Below are 16,859 nucleotides of genomic sequence, written 5' to 3'. Positions count from 1 at the left end.
CAGAACTATAGAGAGAAAAATGGTATAGATATATAATTCTTTGGTTACTTGTCTGTCTTGTGTGTCTCATCGGTTTATTACAGCTATTTTGGAGTTTTGGTGTGAATTTTGCATAAAAGTGCTTATAGCTAGATTTAAAAAAATTTTAATCTAAGACACTTTAACCAGGAGGTGTGGTCAGTCTACCTTTATTTCGATAGCTCATGTATTTAGATTTATTTCTGCCACATTACGTGTGCTTTTTTATTTACCAATCTAGTGGACTTTTCTCACTTTATCCCCTTTTCCCTGCTACAGGTTTAGAAGTAACATATTCTTTTTCTTTAGTGAAACATTTAGAATACCTACTTGCCTTAAAAGTCCAGGCTAATCATTTCTGCCCTCCTCCCAAATAATCACAGGGACCTTAGAACTCGTGAACACTAATCATTCCACTCATTACTTACATGTTAACATTTTCTCTTATTTTACAGCCTCCATAGTGGTTGTTGTTTCTGTACTGGCAGTACTTTTTAGAGACCACCTCTGCCAGTTGCTTGCTCACTGTTGCTTCTTTACAAAGCTGCCTTTTCTGGATTTAATTCCCTTCACTGAAGTCTATCGGAGTTCTTTCAGCAAAGATCATGAATACAGTAAATTCTGTCTTTGGGTGAAAATGTGTTAATTCTACCTTCACTCTTAAATGATAACAGAATTATTTTTCTTCAGCATTTTGAAGCTACAAGTCCATTGTCTTCCAGTCTTTCTTGTTGCTTTCAAGAATTCTGCTTATAGTCAAATATTGCTTTGTAAGTAATTTTATCTTTTCTCTCTAGTGTTATTAGATTTTTATCTTGTTCTCCTGTTTGATTATGGTTTTTCCAGGTCTGTATTTATTTTTATTATCCCACTGAGACTTACTGTGGTTCTTAATCTGATGATTCGTGGTTTTCATTCCAGAAAATTTCTCAGCCACTGCGTATCTTTGATTGTGGCGAGACTTCCATTTTATATGTAAATATAAATATATACATATATTTATATGTATCTACCCTCTCTACTTAATTTTGAGTCATTGCCACATCGAGTTCTCCCATATTTCATCAGTTCTAAAATATACCATTTTGTTATTTACATGTTAACCTTTCTGAAGTTGGGGTAACATGTTATAATTTAAGTGGCAGAGTTTTTTCTTTGAGTATTATAACTTACTTGGCAACATTTAAAACTTTGTTGATACATAAAATAATGATACAACTTAAACATCAATCTTTAAGTTTTAAAAAGCAGTTCTTTGCTTGGCTATGTTAACCTCACAGCCATTGGGTTTGTATTCTGTTGATTACATTTGAACTTTAGAAGTTCTATTTGGTTCTTTTTTAAATTTCCCTTTTTTCACTGTAGTTGCTCTTCTGTTTGAATTTCAGTCCCTTTTATGTCTTGGGTTTTTTTTGTTTTTGTTTTTGTTTTTTAAGTTATTTGTCTTGGGAGAGACAGAGACACCATGAGTGGGGGAGGGTCAGAGAGAGAGGAAAGAGAGAATCCCAAGCAGGCTGTGCTGTCAGTGGGGCTCAAACCCACAAACCATGAGATCATGACCTGAGCCAAAACCAAGAGTTGGATGCTTAACCCAACTGAGCCACCCAGGCACCACCCCCTCTTATGTCTCAGTTTTAAGCATACTGTTTTTATATATAGTTTTTTTGGATTGTTCTGTTGTCTGAAATTCTGCTTCTCCTTTGTATTGTTGAGTGTTTCATACTAACTTGTTTCCTTGGCTCATTTCTAACATTAGATAGCCTACAGCTTGTTTTAAATTTTTTTTTTTTTTTTAACATTTATTTATTTTTGAGACAGAGAGAGACAGAGCATGAACAGGGGAGGGGCAGAGAGAGAGGGAGACACAGAATCTGAAACAGGCTCCAGGCTCTGAGCTGTCAGCACAGAGCCTGACGCGGGGCTCGAACTCACGGAGTGCGAGATCGTGACCTGAGCCGAAGTCGGCCGCTTAACCGACTGAGCCGCCCAGGCGCCCCCCTTTTTTTTTTTTTTTTTTTTTAACGTTTATTTATTTTTGAGACAGAGCACAGCTTGTTTTTATAGGAGAATTCTGTGTTGCCTAAGAACAGTCAGAGTGCTTTTCCTACCTTCCACTTAGAGCCTTTGTGTGGAGTCTGATCATTCAGGGCTAATTTTTATGATAATTTCTCAGTGTGGATGTTCCTAGACTGAATGACCGCACAAATCCAGTCTTCGTGCCTGAGGGAGAGCCCCTGTGACCTTAGTTTTTTATTTTTCAGGGGAGACCTGTTTACCCCCAGAGCCCAGACAAGACAGACTTGGTCTTTAACTCCCTGTAGTAGTGAGCAGGATTTTTTTTCTTGTCTACACTTTCTGTGAGTGGACATCCTTTTGAGCAGCTTGGTTTCAGCGTGGACATGAACGCCGAGGCGGTACACGCGTCCCTGCCTCCCTGCCGTGTCCACGAGTGCACGTGTCCACAGTTGGCACAGACACCTCATGCTCCCACCACATATTTCCTGAATTCTGACGGTTGTTTTTCTCTCTTTCTTACAATCTCAGATATTCGTTAAGCTGTTTTTTTTTTTTAAACTGGGCTCTGTTATTTAGAACCGTTTTAAGTTTATAGAAAGCAGAACGTAGAAAGTTTCCATACACACATCCCCTACACACACAGTTTTCCTATTATCAGTACTTTGCATTCGTGTGATACATTTGTTATAATTGATGAGCCTGTATTGCTACATTATTAGTCACTAAAGTCCATAGTTTATATTAAGGGTCATTCTTTGTGTTTACAGGCTTTGACTAATGCATAATGTCATGTATCTACCATTACTGTATCAGACAGAATAGTTTCACTGCCCTGAAAACCCCCTGTGCCCCACCTGTTCATCCTAAACTCCTAAAGCCCAGCAGCCACTAGTCTTTTTACTATCTTGCCTTTTACAGAATATTGTAATTGGAATCATACAGTATGTAGCCTTTTCAGACTGGCTTCTTTCACTTAGCAATATGCATTTAAGGTTCCTCCGTGTCTTTGTGGCTTAGTAGCTCATTTCTTTTTATGGCTGAGTAATACTCCCATCGTGTGGTTGTACCACGGTTTGTTTATCCATTCATCTGTTGAGGGACATCTTGGTTGCTTCCAGTTTGGGGCGATTGTGAATAAAGCTGCTAACAACAGTGATGTGCAAGATTTTGCGCGGACATACATTTTCAGCTCAATTGGGTAAATGCCTGGGAGCGCGTTTGCTGGATCCTACAGTGAAACTCTAGCTTTGTAAGAAACTACCAAACTGACTTTCAAGATGGCTGTGTGATTTTGCAGTTCCACTGGCAATGAATGAGCGGTCCTCTTGCTCAGCATCCTGTCCATCACTTGATATTATCAGTGTTTTGGAATTTAGCCATCCTAGCAAGCATGTAGCGAGCGGTATCTCATTGTCATTTAAAGTTACAGTTCTCTAACGACATATGACGTTGAGCATCTTTTCATGTGTTTATTTGCCATCCATGTATCTTTGAAGTGTGTGTTCAGGTCTTTGGCCCATTTTTTAATTGGGTTGTTTTCTTATTATTTAATTTTATGTTCTTTGTATATTTTGGATACACACTTTTTATCAGGGAAGTATTTTGAAAATCTTTTGTCCTAGTCTGTGGCTTGTATTTACTCTCTCTCTTCTCTCTCTCTCTCTCTCTCTCTCTCTCTCTCTCTCACTGTCTCTTTTTTTAAATGTTTATTTTTGAGATAGAGCATGAGTGGGGGAGGGGCATAGAGAAAGCGCCACAGAATTCAAGGCAGGCTCCAGGCTCTGAGCTGTCACCACAGGGCCTGACCCACAGCTGGAACCCACAAACCATGAGATCATGACCTGAGCAGAAGTCAGATGCTCAACCAACTGAGCCTCCCAGGCACCCTGGCTTATCTCTTCTCTTACCAGTGTCTTCCACAGGGAAGAATTTTTAATTTTGTTTTTCTTTATTGAGCATTTAAAACATTTTTTTAGCTTGTTTTATTTTTTATTTTTTTAAGTTTACATCAAAACTAGTTAGCATCTAGTGCAACAGTGATTTCAGGAGTAGATTCCTTAGTTCCCCTTACCCATTTAGCCCATCCCCCCTCCCACAACCCCTCCAGTAACCCTTAGTTTGTTCTCCATATTTTTGAGTCTCTTCTGTTTTGTCCCCCTCCCTGTTTTTATATTATTTTTGTTTCCCTTCCCTTATGTTCATCTGTTTTGTCTCTTAAAGTCCTCATAGGAGTGAAGTTATATGATTTTTGTCTTTCTCTGACTAATTTAGCGTAATACCCTCCAGTTCCATCCACGTAGTTGCAAATGGCAAGATTTCATTCTTTCTGATTGCTGAGTAATACTCCTTTGTGTGTGTGTGTGTGTGTGTGTGTGTGTGTGTGTGTGTGTGTGTGTGTGTTTGTGTGTATACCACATCTTCTTTATCCATTCATCCATCAATGGACATTTGGGCCCTTTCCATACTTTGGTTATTGTCAGTAGTGCTGCTATAAACATGGGGGTGCATGTGTCCCTTCGAAACAGCACACCTGTATCCCTTGGATAAATACCTAGTAGTGCAATTGCTGGGTCGTAGGGTAGTTCTATTTTTAGTTTTTTGAGGAACCTCCATACTGTTTTCCAGAGGGGCTGCACCAGCTTGCATTCCCACCAACAATGCAAAAGAGATCCTCTTTCTCCGCATCCTCGCCAACATCGTTGTTGCCTGATTTGTTAATGTGAGCCATTCTGCAGGTGCCAGGTGGTATCTCATTGTGGTTTTGATGTGCATTTCCCTGATGATGAGTGATGTGAGCATTTTTTCATGTGTCGGTTGGCCATCTGGATGTCTTCTTTGGAGAAGTGTCTATTCATGTCTTTTGCCCATGTCTTCGCTGGATTATTTGTTTTTTGGCTGTTGAGTTTGATAAGTTCTTTATAGATTTTGGATACTAACCCTTTATCTGATCTGCCATTTGCAAATATCTTCTCCCATTCTGTCAGTTGCCTTTTAGTTTTGCTGACTGTTTCCTTCGCTGTGCAGAAGCTTTTATTTTGATGAGGTCCCAGTAGTTCATTTTTGATCATTTTTAAATTTTAATAATGCCCAACTTTACTATTTTTTTTTTTTTGGATTGATTATGCTTTTGGTGTTGTATGTAAAAACTCATCACCAAACCCAAGGTCACGTAGATTTTCTCCTATGTTATCTTTGGACGTTTTGCAGTTTTGTGTTTTACATTTAGATCTAGAATCAATTTTCAGTTAATTGTTGTGCACAGTATAAGGTCTTTGTCTAGATAGATTTTTAGCACATGGATGTTCAGTTCTAGCACCATTTGTCAGGTATGCATTAACTTTAAAAATATTTTTTTCCCAACTTTTTTGTTAGTATTTACATGTATGTCTTTTTCCATCCTTTGCAACATTCTGAGCTCTTAGATTTAAAGTGTCTCTTGTAAGCAGCACACATTTGGGTTTCCTAACTGTCCAGTCTGATTTCCCAACCACCTATGTAGGTACTCTAAGACCATTTACATTTAACATTTTTTCTTTAATTTTTCTTCTATGTTTATTTACTTTTGAGAGAGAGAGAGAGAGAGAGAGAGCGCAAGTAGGGACAGGGCAGAGAGAGAGGGAGACACAGGTTCCCAAGCAGGATCCAGGCTCACAGAGCCTGACGCAGGGCTTGAACCCATGAGCTGTGAGATCATGACCTGAGCTGAAGTTGGACGCTTAACCGACTGGGCCACCCAGGCGCCCCTACATTTAACATTTGATGTAATTACTAATACAGTTAGGTTATTTATACTTATCCAGCATTTTAAGTTTTTTATATTATTTCAAGCAGCTGTTTTTCCAGAACCAACTTCTTAGTAATGAAGATGATTTAGGAATAATTGATAGCAGAATTATGGTGGTTAGCTGGCAGCTGTACTGACACATATTATCTTTAAAAAGAAGCAATTTAAAAATGACTACATTTTCTACCTCCAGAATAGATGGGTTAGTTTTGTACCTAGTCCAACAGTGGGACGGATTGTATGAAACTGAAACTACAAAAGAAAATCCAGAATGTGTATTTGTCATCCGAAGACCCTGTAAAAAAAAAATTTTTTTTTTAAGTTTGGACCAAAGCATTTCTGTGTAACTCACACGTATGATTGTAGTTTCAGTGCTAAAATGCTAGTTATTTGAAGGAATAGAAGACAAAGCACTTGAAATAGGATTATACTAGAAAATCTAGGACTTATGCCTGTCTTTTTTTCATAATTAGGATGTACTGTTCCTCCTACCCCTCTTTAAAAGCATTTCATGTTCTTTGTAGATAATTGGGAAGACAGCAAATAGTTCAAGAGAACATTTAAATTGTCCTCAAGTCTGTCACTGAGAGATAACTAAAGCGATTAGCATTCTGGTGTATTTTCTTGCTGGCTTCTTTACATTGTGTCACGTATATGCACATGCCTACGAGCATGTGTGTTCGAAACCATTTTCTGTCCTGCATTTCCCACGGAATGGTGTTTTGACATTTTTCCAATGCCATTTTTCTTTATTTCCAGGAAAAGCGTGTGAAGAAAAAGAGTGTGACCCACAATTAGGAATACATAGGATGCACATAACCTGGGATGTTAGGGCCAAAGCATACAGACCTTCCTCCAAGACACCACTTGATCCATATCTTCTAATTACCCGATCCTGTACTTCTTTACATATGTTGGCATTAATGTATTGATAGGAAAGAATTGAAGATTGGGAGTTGATTGCGTTTTAATTTCTTAATTATTTGCCAAAATTGTTGTATCAGACCAACGTATGAAAAGGCATAGTTGAACTCTTTGTCTTGTACTCTTTCACAAATTTGTTAGCTTTTGATTTTTTTGTTAATGATTTGAAGTTTTACGATGAGTAAATAATTCAAATTAGTTTCTAAGGTTGAGGACTTCTTCCTTCTAGATTCCTTTCTGCGAAACCGTTCAAGTTCTGACCATGAAGCTACCGCCATGATGAAAGCTCAGTTTATGAGTCTGTGGGATGGATTGGATACTGACCACAGCTGTCAGGTGTGTGAAAGAAATCTGCCTTGAGCCAGTGGTGGTGGTGGGTGCTGATGGGGGATGGGGGGCAGCAGTGGGTGCTGGTGGCAGTGGCGACGGGTGTGGGGGTTGGCGGTGGTGGTAGGAGAAAATTTAGTGGGCTACTTCTTAGGCTTTTTTAGAGAAGTTTTTTGTTGTTGGTTCAGTCATTTGTTAGTAAAACTTTATCAATTCATTTAATAATTTATTTCATATTTCATTGATACAAAATGTTTAATACTTAGTTTTATGGGCCTAGAAAAAATTTTTTTTAACTTTTTGGTTGGTTTTATTTATTTTTATTTATTTATTTTTTATTAATTTTATTATTTTTTTAATTTACATCCAAATGAGCATATAGTGCACCAGTGATATCAGGAGGAAATTCCTTAGTGCCCCTTACCCATTTAACCCATCCCCCCTCCCACGACCCCTCCAGTAACCCTTAGTTTGTTCTCCGTATTTAAGAGTCTCTTCTGTTTTGTCCCCCTCCCTGTTTTTATTTTATTTTTGTTTCCCTTCCCTTATGTTCATCTGTTTTGTCTCTTAAAGTCCTCATAGGAGTGAAGTCCTATGATATTTTTCTTTCTCTGACTAATTTCACTAGGTATAATACCCTCCAGTTCCATCCACGTAGCTGCAAATGGCAAGATTTCATTTTGATTGCCGAGTAATACTCCATTGTGTATATATACACCACATTTTCTTTATCCAGTTATCCATCGATGGCTCTTTTCATACTTTGGCTATTGTTGATAGTGCTGCTATAAACATGGGGGTGCATGTGTCCCTTTGAAACAGCACACCTGTATCCCGTGGAGAAATGCCTAGTTGTGCAGTTGCTGGGTCGTAGGGTAGTTCTATTTTTAGTTTTTTGAGGAACCTCCATACTGTTTTCCAGAGGGGCTACACCAGTTTGCATTCCCACCAGCAGTGCACAAGAGATCCTCTTTCTCCGCATCCTCGCCAACATCCGTTGTTGCCTGAGTTGTTAATGTGAGCCATTCTGACAGGTGTCAGGTGGTATCTCATTGTGGTTTTGATGTGTATTTCCCTGATGATGAGTGATGTGAGCATTTTTTCATGTGTCGGTTGGCCATCTGGGTATCCTCTTTGGAGAAGTGTCTATTCATGTCTTTTGCCCATGTCTTCGCTGGATTATTTGTTTTTTGGCTGTTGAGTTTGATAAGTTCTTTATAGATTTTGGATACTAACCCTTTATCTGATCTGCCATTTGCAAATATCTTCTCCCATTCTGTCAGTTGCCTTTTAGTTTTGCTGATTGTTTCCTTTGCTGTGCAGAAGCTTTTATTTTGATGAGGTCCCAGTAGTTCATTTTTGCTTTTGTTTCCCTTGCCTTCGGAGACGTGTTGAGTAAGAAGTTGCTGTGGCTGAGGTCAAAGAGGTTTTTGCCTGCTTCCTCCTTGAGGATTTTGATGGCTTCCTGTCTTAGATTTAGGTCTTTCATCCATTTTGACTTTGTTTTTGTGTATGGTGTAAGAAAGTGTCCGGATTCATTCTTCTGCATGTCGCTGTCCAGTTTTCTCAGCACCACTTGCTGAAGAGACGGTCTTTATTCCATTGGATATTCTTTCTTGCTTTGTCAAAGATTAGTTGGCCATACGTTTGTGCGTCCATTTCTAGGTTCTCTATTCTGTTCCATTGATCTGAGTGTCTGTTCTTATGCCAGTACCATACTGTCTTGATGATGACAGCTTTGTAGTATAGCTTGAAGTCTGGGATTGTGATGCCTCCTGCTTCAGTTTTCTTTTTCAAGATTGCTTTGGCTATTCGGGGTCTTTTCTGGTTCCATACAAATTTTAGGATTATTTGTTCTAGCTCTCTGAAGAATGCTGGTGTTACTTTGATAGGGATTGCATTGAATATGTAGATCGCTTTGGGTAGTATTGACATTTTAATAACATTTGTTCTTCCTATCCAGGAGCATGGAATCTTTTTCCATTTTTTGTGTGTCTTCAATTTCTTTCATAAGCTTTTTATGGTTTTCAGTGTATAGATTTTTCATGTCGTTGGTTAGATTTATTCCTAGGTATTTTATGGGTTTTGGTGTAATTGTAAATGGGATCGATTCCTTGATTTCTCTTTCTGTTGCTTCATTGTTGGTTTATAGGAATGCAACCAATTTATCCTGCAACTTTGCTGAGTTCATGAATCAGTTCTAGCAGTTTTTTGGTGGAATCTTGTGGGTTTTCCATATAGAGTATCATGTCATCTGTGAAGAGTGAAAGTTTGACCTCCTCCTGGCCGATTCGGATGCCTTTTATTTCTTTGTGTTGTCTGATTCCAGAGGCTAAGACTTCCAATACTATGTTGAATAACAGTGGCGAGAGTGGACATCCCTGTCTTGTTCCTGACCTTAGGGGGAAAGCTCTCAGTTTTTCCCCATTGAGGATGATATTAGCGTTGGGTCTTTCTTATATGGCTTTTATGATCTCGAGGTTGATCTTTCTATCCCTGCTTTCTTGAGGGTTTTTATCAAGAAAGGATGCTGTATTTTGTCAAATGCTTTCTCTGCATCTATTGAGAGGATCATATGGTTCTTGTCCTTTCTTTTTTTAAAAAATTTTTATTAATGTTTATTTTATTTTTGACAGAGACAGAGCATGAGTGGGGGAGGGGCAGAGAGAGGGAGACACAGAATCCAAAGCAGGCTCCAGGCTCTGAGCTGTCAGCACAGAGCCCGACGCGGGGCTCAAACTCACAGACTGTAAGATCATGACCTGAGCCAAAGTCGGACGCTCAACTGACTGAGCCACCCAGGTGCCCCGGTTCTTTTCCTTTCTTTTATTGATGTGATGAATCATGTTAATGGTTTTGCGGATATCGAACTAGCTCCACCTCCCAGGTATAAATCCCACTTGGTCATGGTGAATAATTTTTTTGATGTATTGTTGGAGCCGGTTGGCTAATAATCTTGTTGAGGATTTTTGCCTCCATGTTCATCAGGGAAGTCGGTCTATAGTTCTCCTTTTTTAGCGGGGTCTCTGTCTGGTTTTGGAATCAAGGTAATGCTGGCTTCATGTTTGGTAGAATTCCCCTGGAAAGCCGTCTGGGCCTGGACTCTTGTTTTTTGGGAGATTTTTGATTACTAATTCGATTTCCTTACTGGTTATGGGTCTGTTCAAATTTTCTATTTCTTCCTGTTTCACTATTGGTAGCTTATATGATTCTAGGAATTTGTCCATTTCTTCCAGATTACCCATTTTATTGGCATATAATTCCTCATAATATTCTCTTATTATTGTTTTTATTTCTGCTGTGTTGATTGTGATCTCTCCTCTTTAATTTTTGACTTTATTTAGGTCCTTTCCTTTTCCTTTTTGATCCAACTGGCTAGTGGTTTGTCGATTTTGTTAATTCTTTCAAAGAACCACCTTCTGGTTTTGTTGAGAAGTTCTTTGTTTTTGTTTTTGTTTTTAATAATTATTTATACTTACCATTAAGTGACGGGGATCTGAAAGAATGGTTTGTGTATACTTTTGGTCATTTTGAGGGTTTATGTTAAACACAATGTTAAAAGATTGCCTAAGTGCCTGAAACAAATACTACAGAAAAGAGAAAACCAGGGTGAAGTCTCTCCTCTGAGGGAAAGGAAACAACTAGTTAGTGGCTGTGGGTACTCTGTGCGTGTTTAGACCCTTTAGCGTGAATCTTACACTCCCTCCTCTCAGTTCCTGTCACCTTAGTTTCACTTTACTACTTTCATTAGTTGCTGGAACTCACACACTTTCCCACTTCCTGCCCGTGTACTTTCCTTAGCATCCCGCTTTTATGAAAGTCTTTTATCCTACGCTTTGTCTCTGTGCCCTGTGGGCCCTGAAAACCGGAACCAAGGTCCCCTGGTATGGCCCCAGAGGGAGAGCCACCTGTCTTGTTCAATGTACCTCTGGCAGTTTCCATTTTCTCCTAGTTCTTTGCCTCTGAATAATCCATACTTTCCTGCCAGAACAGTAATGTATTTTCATTAAAAGAAAAAAAACAAACAAACACCTCACCCCGCATGTTTGTTTTTCTGCCACGTTCCTGGAAATGGCAGTTCCAGAACCAGAACTGAAAAATGCAGCCATTCTTCACATACCGTTTCCCTCCGTGACCATGCGATCTTCCTGTGGGATGCCCGTTGGATGTTCCTGTTTACACTGCGCGCGTTTTATCTCTCTTTCGTATTTTCTCTCTTTGTGCTACATTCTGAGAAATGTTTTTGTTAGTCTAATTGGCCAATTAAACTAAAGTTTAACTAAAACTTAGTTTAACTAAACTAAGTTGAGTTGCATCTCTTCTGCTAGAGTTAACCTTTTTATTGAGCTTATTAGTTCACTTACATTTTTTAGTCCTAGAGATTCTTTTAGATCCTTCTTGAAGTCTGACGGGTCAGTTTTGATGGGCTCTGACCCATCAACTCATGTTTCCAATTGGATTAGAGAACCAGAGTCCTGGCATCAACTAGCTGTGTGACCTTGATCAGATAATACAGTCACTTTGTATCTGAATGGAGGGAGTACTGTCTATAAAAAAGGGAAGGATAGCATCCACTACAAACTGGTGAATGGTTTTAAGGAAGTGAAGTGCTTATAACTTGCCTGGTATAACTTAGTACCAGTTAACAAGTATTTGCTATGTGATTTTTTTTATTCCTTTAAATATGTTAACATACTAATTTTATAGTCTATTCAGCAATTCTAACATATGACTATACATCTGGTTCTGTACTTTGACTTTATGTGGTTTTTGCTTGTGTGTTTTGTGATTTCATGGGAAAAGTCATATTTGGTAAAACCGTGTGCATAGATTTTTGGAACCTATGTTGAAGGTCTGTTGCTCCTCAGAGGATTTTTTTTTGTCTTCTGCCAGATTTTTTTCAACACTAGGTAAATTCAGGTCTGAGATCCAGGTTAGCTGGTGAAGAACCATGAAATCGTAGGGATTTTGTGTGTGTGTGTGTGTGTGTTTATACATCTGACCAAGAACCAAATCTTGACTCTACTGAATGCGTTTTCTAATATTTCACACTGTTTTCAGACCCTCCTACTTCATGAGTCCCAGCTTTATGTAGGGTGGCCTCTTACCATTAAGCCTGTAAGGTGTCCAGTGCAAGCCCCACTGCGTAAGATCTGTACATTTCTGTGTGGTACGTGGGCAGCTTCTACCCTCCCTTGCCTCCCTTATGTGTAGACTTCACTGTTGGCCTTATCTTAATTCCTTCACATTTTTGCAGATTTGTTGATTGATTGAGATTTTTTTATACTTTATTATTTTTGTTTTATAGCTGGAGGGCTTAAGGATCTCCTACATCCACCACATTACCATAAATCAAAAATTAAAACACCATCCTTAAAGAGAATATTAAGCCACATGTCCTCCTTCTACATCACCTTTATGAAAATATAATTTCATTATGAGGGAAAGTTGCCGTTAGTGTTTGGGTGATAGAAAACAAAGTACAACATCTGTAAATTTAGGTGATGGTAATAGAAACAATGTTATTAGTAATTGGTGCTAATAAATCTGTTCAAAATGGGAATAGTTTACAGGTTTCCAAAAACTGATGATCCTCCTAAGCAACAGTATTGAAAACACTTAGACTATTGAATAGTTAGCCCATGTAAGAGAAAATCGTTTAATATTATTTCGTATCACAGTGTAGTTTTAGAAGTGAAGAAAATAGCATTTGGATGAAGTATTCTCCAGAGCCACACAGCATGGTTCTGATATGAAACAACACTGAGTTTTCAGAACCGTCATTCTTTATTACACTGATAGTAACAATGTACTGTTTTCACTGTGATAAACCTTCCTAGCAAATGAAGATGTTAATTTTTTATAAAGCTGACAAATTTTTTCAACCTTTTTTGTGCGTTGAGGGGATTAAAATTGATGTTAACTTGAATATTAGTTTTAGACATATTCTTTCATATGAACGAACCAGTCCGGCTTTCTCTAAAATTATCTATTCTGTGGTTACGGATCAAGCCCAGTACCCCAGCTTTTTCTTGTATGTGTGATATCCTACAGTGGAAACAGAGGTAGCCGAGTGGCCCAGTCAGACCCGCCACCCGCACTGGGGGTCCGAGGTACCCACTTCCGGCCCTGGGGGTCCAAAGGTACCCGCCACCGGCACTGGGGGTCTGAGGTAGCCACCACCCACACTGGGGGTCAGAGGTACCTGATGACATGTTCTTCATCTGCTAAGACATGAGACATACAACTTAACTGTGTATGTAGGGTAGTTGCTGACGTAGGTAAAGGTTTCAGGCATATTTTTAGATCTGATTGTTTGAAATGTTAAATGATAAAGCATCACATGTTGTAAAGATTCTAAAAAGTCAACCAAAGCACTAATTTTTCTGCTTAAACACTAAAACAGTACTGTTTCTTCCCATTTTGGATTTTTGCTCATTTGCACTAGAGTTAAGATGTGTGTGTGCAGTTGATCCGTTTTTGCCCCTTAAAATCACTGCTTGAAAGAGCTTCTTTAAGGGAAGCAGGTAGTTTGAATCACTTGCTTTTTCTTCATCCTGAGTACCTGTATCATCCTGTATGTATCCATTAGACTGTGTTGTGCTGGATTTGTTTAGACTCCTTGATCCTAATTTTTAGCGTCCCATCTGCCATACTGGGTTTTGCTTTGTTTTTATTTTAAGTTGATGTGGTCAGTCTTCCGCAAGCTTCCAAATCACTTTGAACCTCTTCTAACACATAATGTATACTGTATCTCAAGATGTTCTTCTACTCATACATTATCTTATGCATTTAGTTCCTTTGGTCACTTTTAGGGCTTCTTTGTTTTACATTTGATGGAAATTTTACTTTACTAATTTTATAGGGTTGTGGAAAGTCAATAAATTTGAAAAATAGGTAAGAGCCTTAATATTTTGATTTTAGGACCACTTAATTTAAATACAAAATTGCATTATATTGTGGAACTAACATTTCTCAAATTTACCTTTGTATTTACATTTTTTCCCTCTAGGTGGCAACCTGTCAACAGTTAAATTGAAAATAATTTGTCTCTTGAATGTCATTAAATGTAGAGTAGAAGTAGAATGTAAGGTTTAATGGATCTTTCAGCATGTTCTGGAAGTTAGATTTCAGATTATTTCAGAAATTGAGAACCTCTTAGGCTGAAATAAAATTATATTAAAGAAAAGTTTCCATTAGAATACTGATAAATTTCATTTTGGGTAGCAGATGTGGGCTGTTATTGGGTTATATAAAAAATACCAACAATAATGCTAATATTGAGGGCTTCCAGAAATTAACTTATTTTGGATATCTCTGTCTTTATTTGCATTGATTTTTCATGTCTATATCCTTTATGAGTAAAGTGACATAGGCCCAGAGATTGGCAGGTCACCAGCATTTTCTTTTCTTTTTTTAAAAATTAATTATTTTTTCAGTAATCTCTACCCCCAACATGGGGCTCAAACTCACAACTCCAAGGTCAAGAGTCACACACACTACGGACTGAGCCAGCCAAGCACCTAATTCTTTTTTCTTTTTTAAATTCTGCCCAGCATTTGTCTGATTAATTTTTGCCCTTGTTGAAAGTTTGATCACTTGAGGTTTTATTGTAGCATTGAGAAGACATCACCGGCAGGGCTGACAGTGCCATGAGATAGTGGTGTGAAATCTAGAGGTAAAAGTACACGATACCTGTTACCGTCACCAGAATCCTTAGACTCAGGGGAAATGATTTAATTTTAGTATCGAAGGACGCGAAGTATCCCCTGTATAGACTCCCAAGCTGTAACCTAAATGGCTTTTAGTTATTCAGTGTGTAGCCACTGAGCAACCATATATTGCAAAATACTTTTTATTTTAAATCTTCATAATTCTTCAGTAACTAAACAGTATATTAGTTACTAAAATTCTGGTGAAATGCATCAGTCTTACCACTTTTGCCATCATTGGATCCATTTAGGATTAACTTTGACTTGTATGTATAAATTTTTGAGTAATACTAGATTAAAGTCATTTTTTAAAGAAGATGTAAACACTCCTTATTTTTCCATAGCTTCTAAGCCCTAGTAGTAATATCCTAAAAGGTGCATTATCAGTGGATTTAATGCCTTGTGTTTTCTTTCTATGCCCACCCAGGTCATAGTTATGGGGGCCACCAACCGTCCTCAGGACCTTGACTCGGCCATAATGAGAAGAATGCCTACGAGGTTTCATATCAACCAGCCTGTAAGTGCTTGTGATTGATGTTGTGTATTGTTAGACACTCAGCTTTTTACAGGAAAGGAATGATTTGGTTTTTAATTTTTTTAATGTTTATTTTTTATTTTGGAGAGAGACAGAGTGCAAGTGGGAGAGGGGCAGAGAGAGAGGGAGACACAGAATCTTTAGCAGGCTCCAGGCTCCAGGCTCTGAGCTGTCAGCACTGAGCCTAACGCGGGGCTCGAACCCATGAACTGTGAGATCATGACCTGAGCTGAAGTGAGGCATTTGACTGATCCACCCAGGCACCCCAGGAATGATCTTTTTTTAATAGGATTGACTTACTATTTATGGCAGGCAGGAAAGGAATGGGGTAAGAGTCCCTATAATTATTTGTCCTTTCCACTCTGTCTTGCTTTTTTTCTTCTTTCTTTCCTAAGATGAGTGTCATTTGCTTCCCTTCAGAGTCTATACTTACCTCGTGTGCTTAGCCACCTGTTTGATTTTCTTTAGACTGTAGCACGTTGTCTGAGAAAGTACATAGAAAATTGAAGTTATAATTTTGGTTTGGCACAGGATAAAATTCGGAGGGATGGGGTTAAAGAATTGTTCTGTTCAGAAGGCTGACAAGTCGCTTCTCGGCCTTTTGGCTAAGATCATGTGCAGAAGGCTGACAAGAACTGGATTTATCTGATTGATTGTTGTCGATTGTAATCTGTGTTTCCCTTTGATAGGATTAATGATTAACCAGTGGCTAAGATATTACACTTTAACTTAATGTAGATGTAAGGGTGTACTGGACCAGGGCTATCTTCTTTCTAGCATCCTTTTCTGTCAGTTAAGAAGTACCCTCGAGTAGGCGATTATAACTTACTGGTACTCTACATAATTTTTGCACAGAATCCTCAAATCTTGAATTTTGGGTGCCTTTCGATGGAAGAGGGAAAAAACAGGGTTGATCATTGAAAATGCGCACCATACAGTCAGTCCGCGTGTTACATGTATAGCTGTGTAGAGGAATTTTTAGTGTCAATCCTTTCAAATTTTGAAATAAAAGATTATAATACCCCTGAGAGTCTCTGGCTAAAAAACATCTGTCCCACTGTGTATCCCACAACGTACCAGTGTGTGGCAATAAACGTGGTTTCCTAAAATTGAGGGTTGTGGCCTCTTACTCTGATCAGTTATTTGCTGTAGCTAAGACCTCGGCCTCTCAGAGAGAGAACATGCTCAGAGTGTGCCGCTCTTAGAAGATTCACCTGCTACAGCAATGGAGAAATTCACCTTGCTGAAATTCACACTAAATTTATTTAGTGTGACTAGCGTTGAGCACTGGGTTGTGTCAGGCACCCACCAGACTCCGGGGAATGGAGCACGGCCCCTGTCCTTAGCTCTGGGTGGCACGGGAGGCAGACACGTAAATGAATGACATAAAAGATACTTACCAAAAGAATGTTTGAAGAACTGAGACCCTGAAATGATGCTGAAAACCACTAATTCTGTCTGAGTAGTAGTAAGCTTTACAGAATCCAGGATGGCAGGAGTTTGATACGCGGGGGAGGCGAGCAAAGGCAAGAATGTGTGAAAG

General features: G+C 38.7%; 1 protein-coding gene across 3 annotated transcripts in view; it reads left to right on the top strand.

The window, feature by feature from the left end:
- Positions 1 to 16,859, top strand: part of ATAD1 (ATPase family AAA domain containing 1) — a 73,766-nt gene that overhangs the window by 46,740 nt on the left and 10,167 nt on the right. For all 3 annotated transcript variants that reach the window (XM_015536261.2, XM_042961250.1, XM_007079258.3), the window contains exons 6-7: positions 6,972 to 7,078; positions 15,209 to 15,298. In XM_015536261.2, coding sequence (XP_015391747.1) covers positions 6,972 to 7,078; positions 15,209 to 15,298 — 197 coding nt within the window. The remainder of the gene's footprint in view (positions 1 to 6,971; positions 7,079 to 15,208; positions 15,299 to 16,859) is intronic.

This window comes from Panthera tigris, chromosome D2, assembly GCF_018350195.1.
Source record: "Panthera tigris isolate Pti1 chromosome D2, P.tigris_Pti1_mat1.1, whole genome shotgun sequence".
Classification (NCBI taxonomy): Eukaryota; Metazoa; Chordata; class Mammalia; order Carnivora; family Felidae; genus Panthera; species Panthera tigris.
Note: the sequence above shows the minus strand (reverse complement) of the source record. Positions and strands in the feature narration are given on the sequence as shown.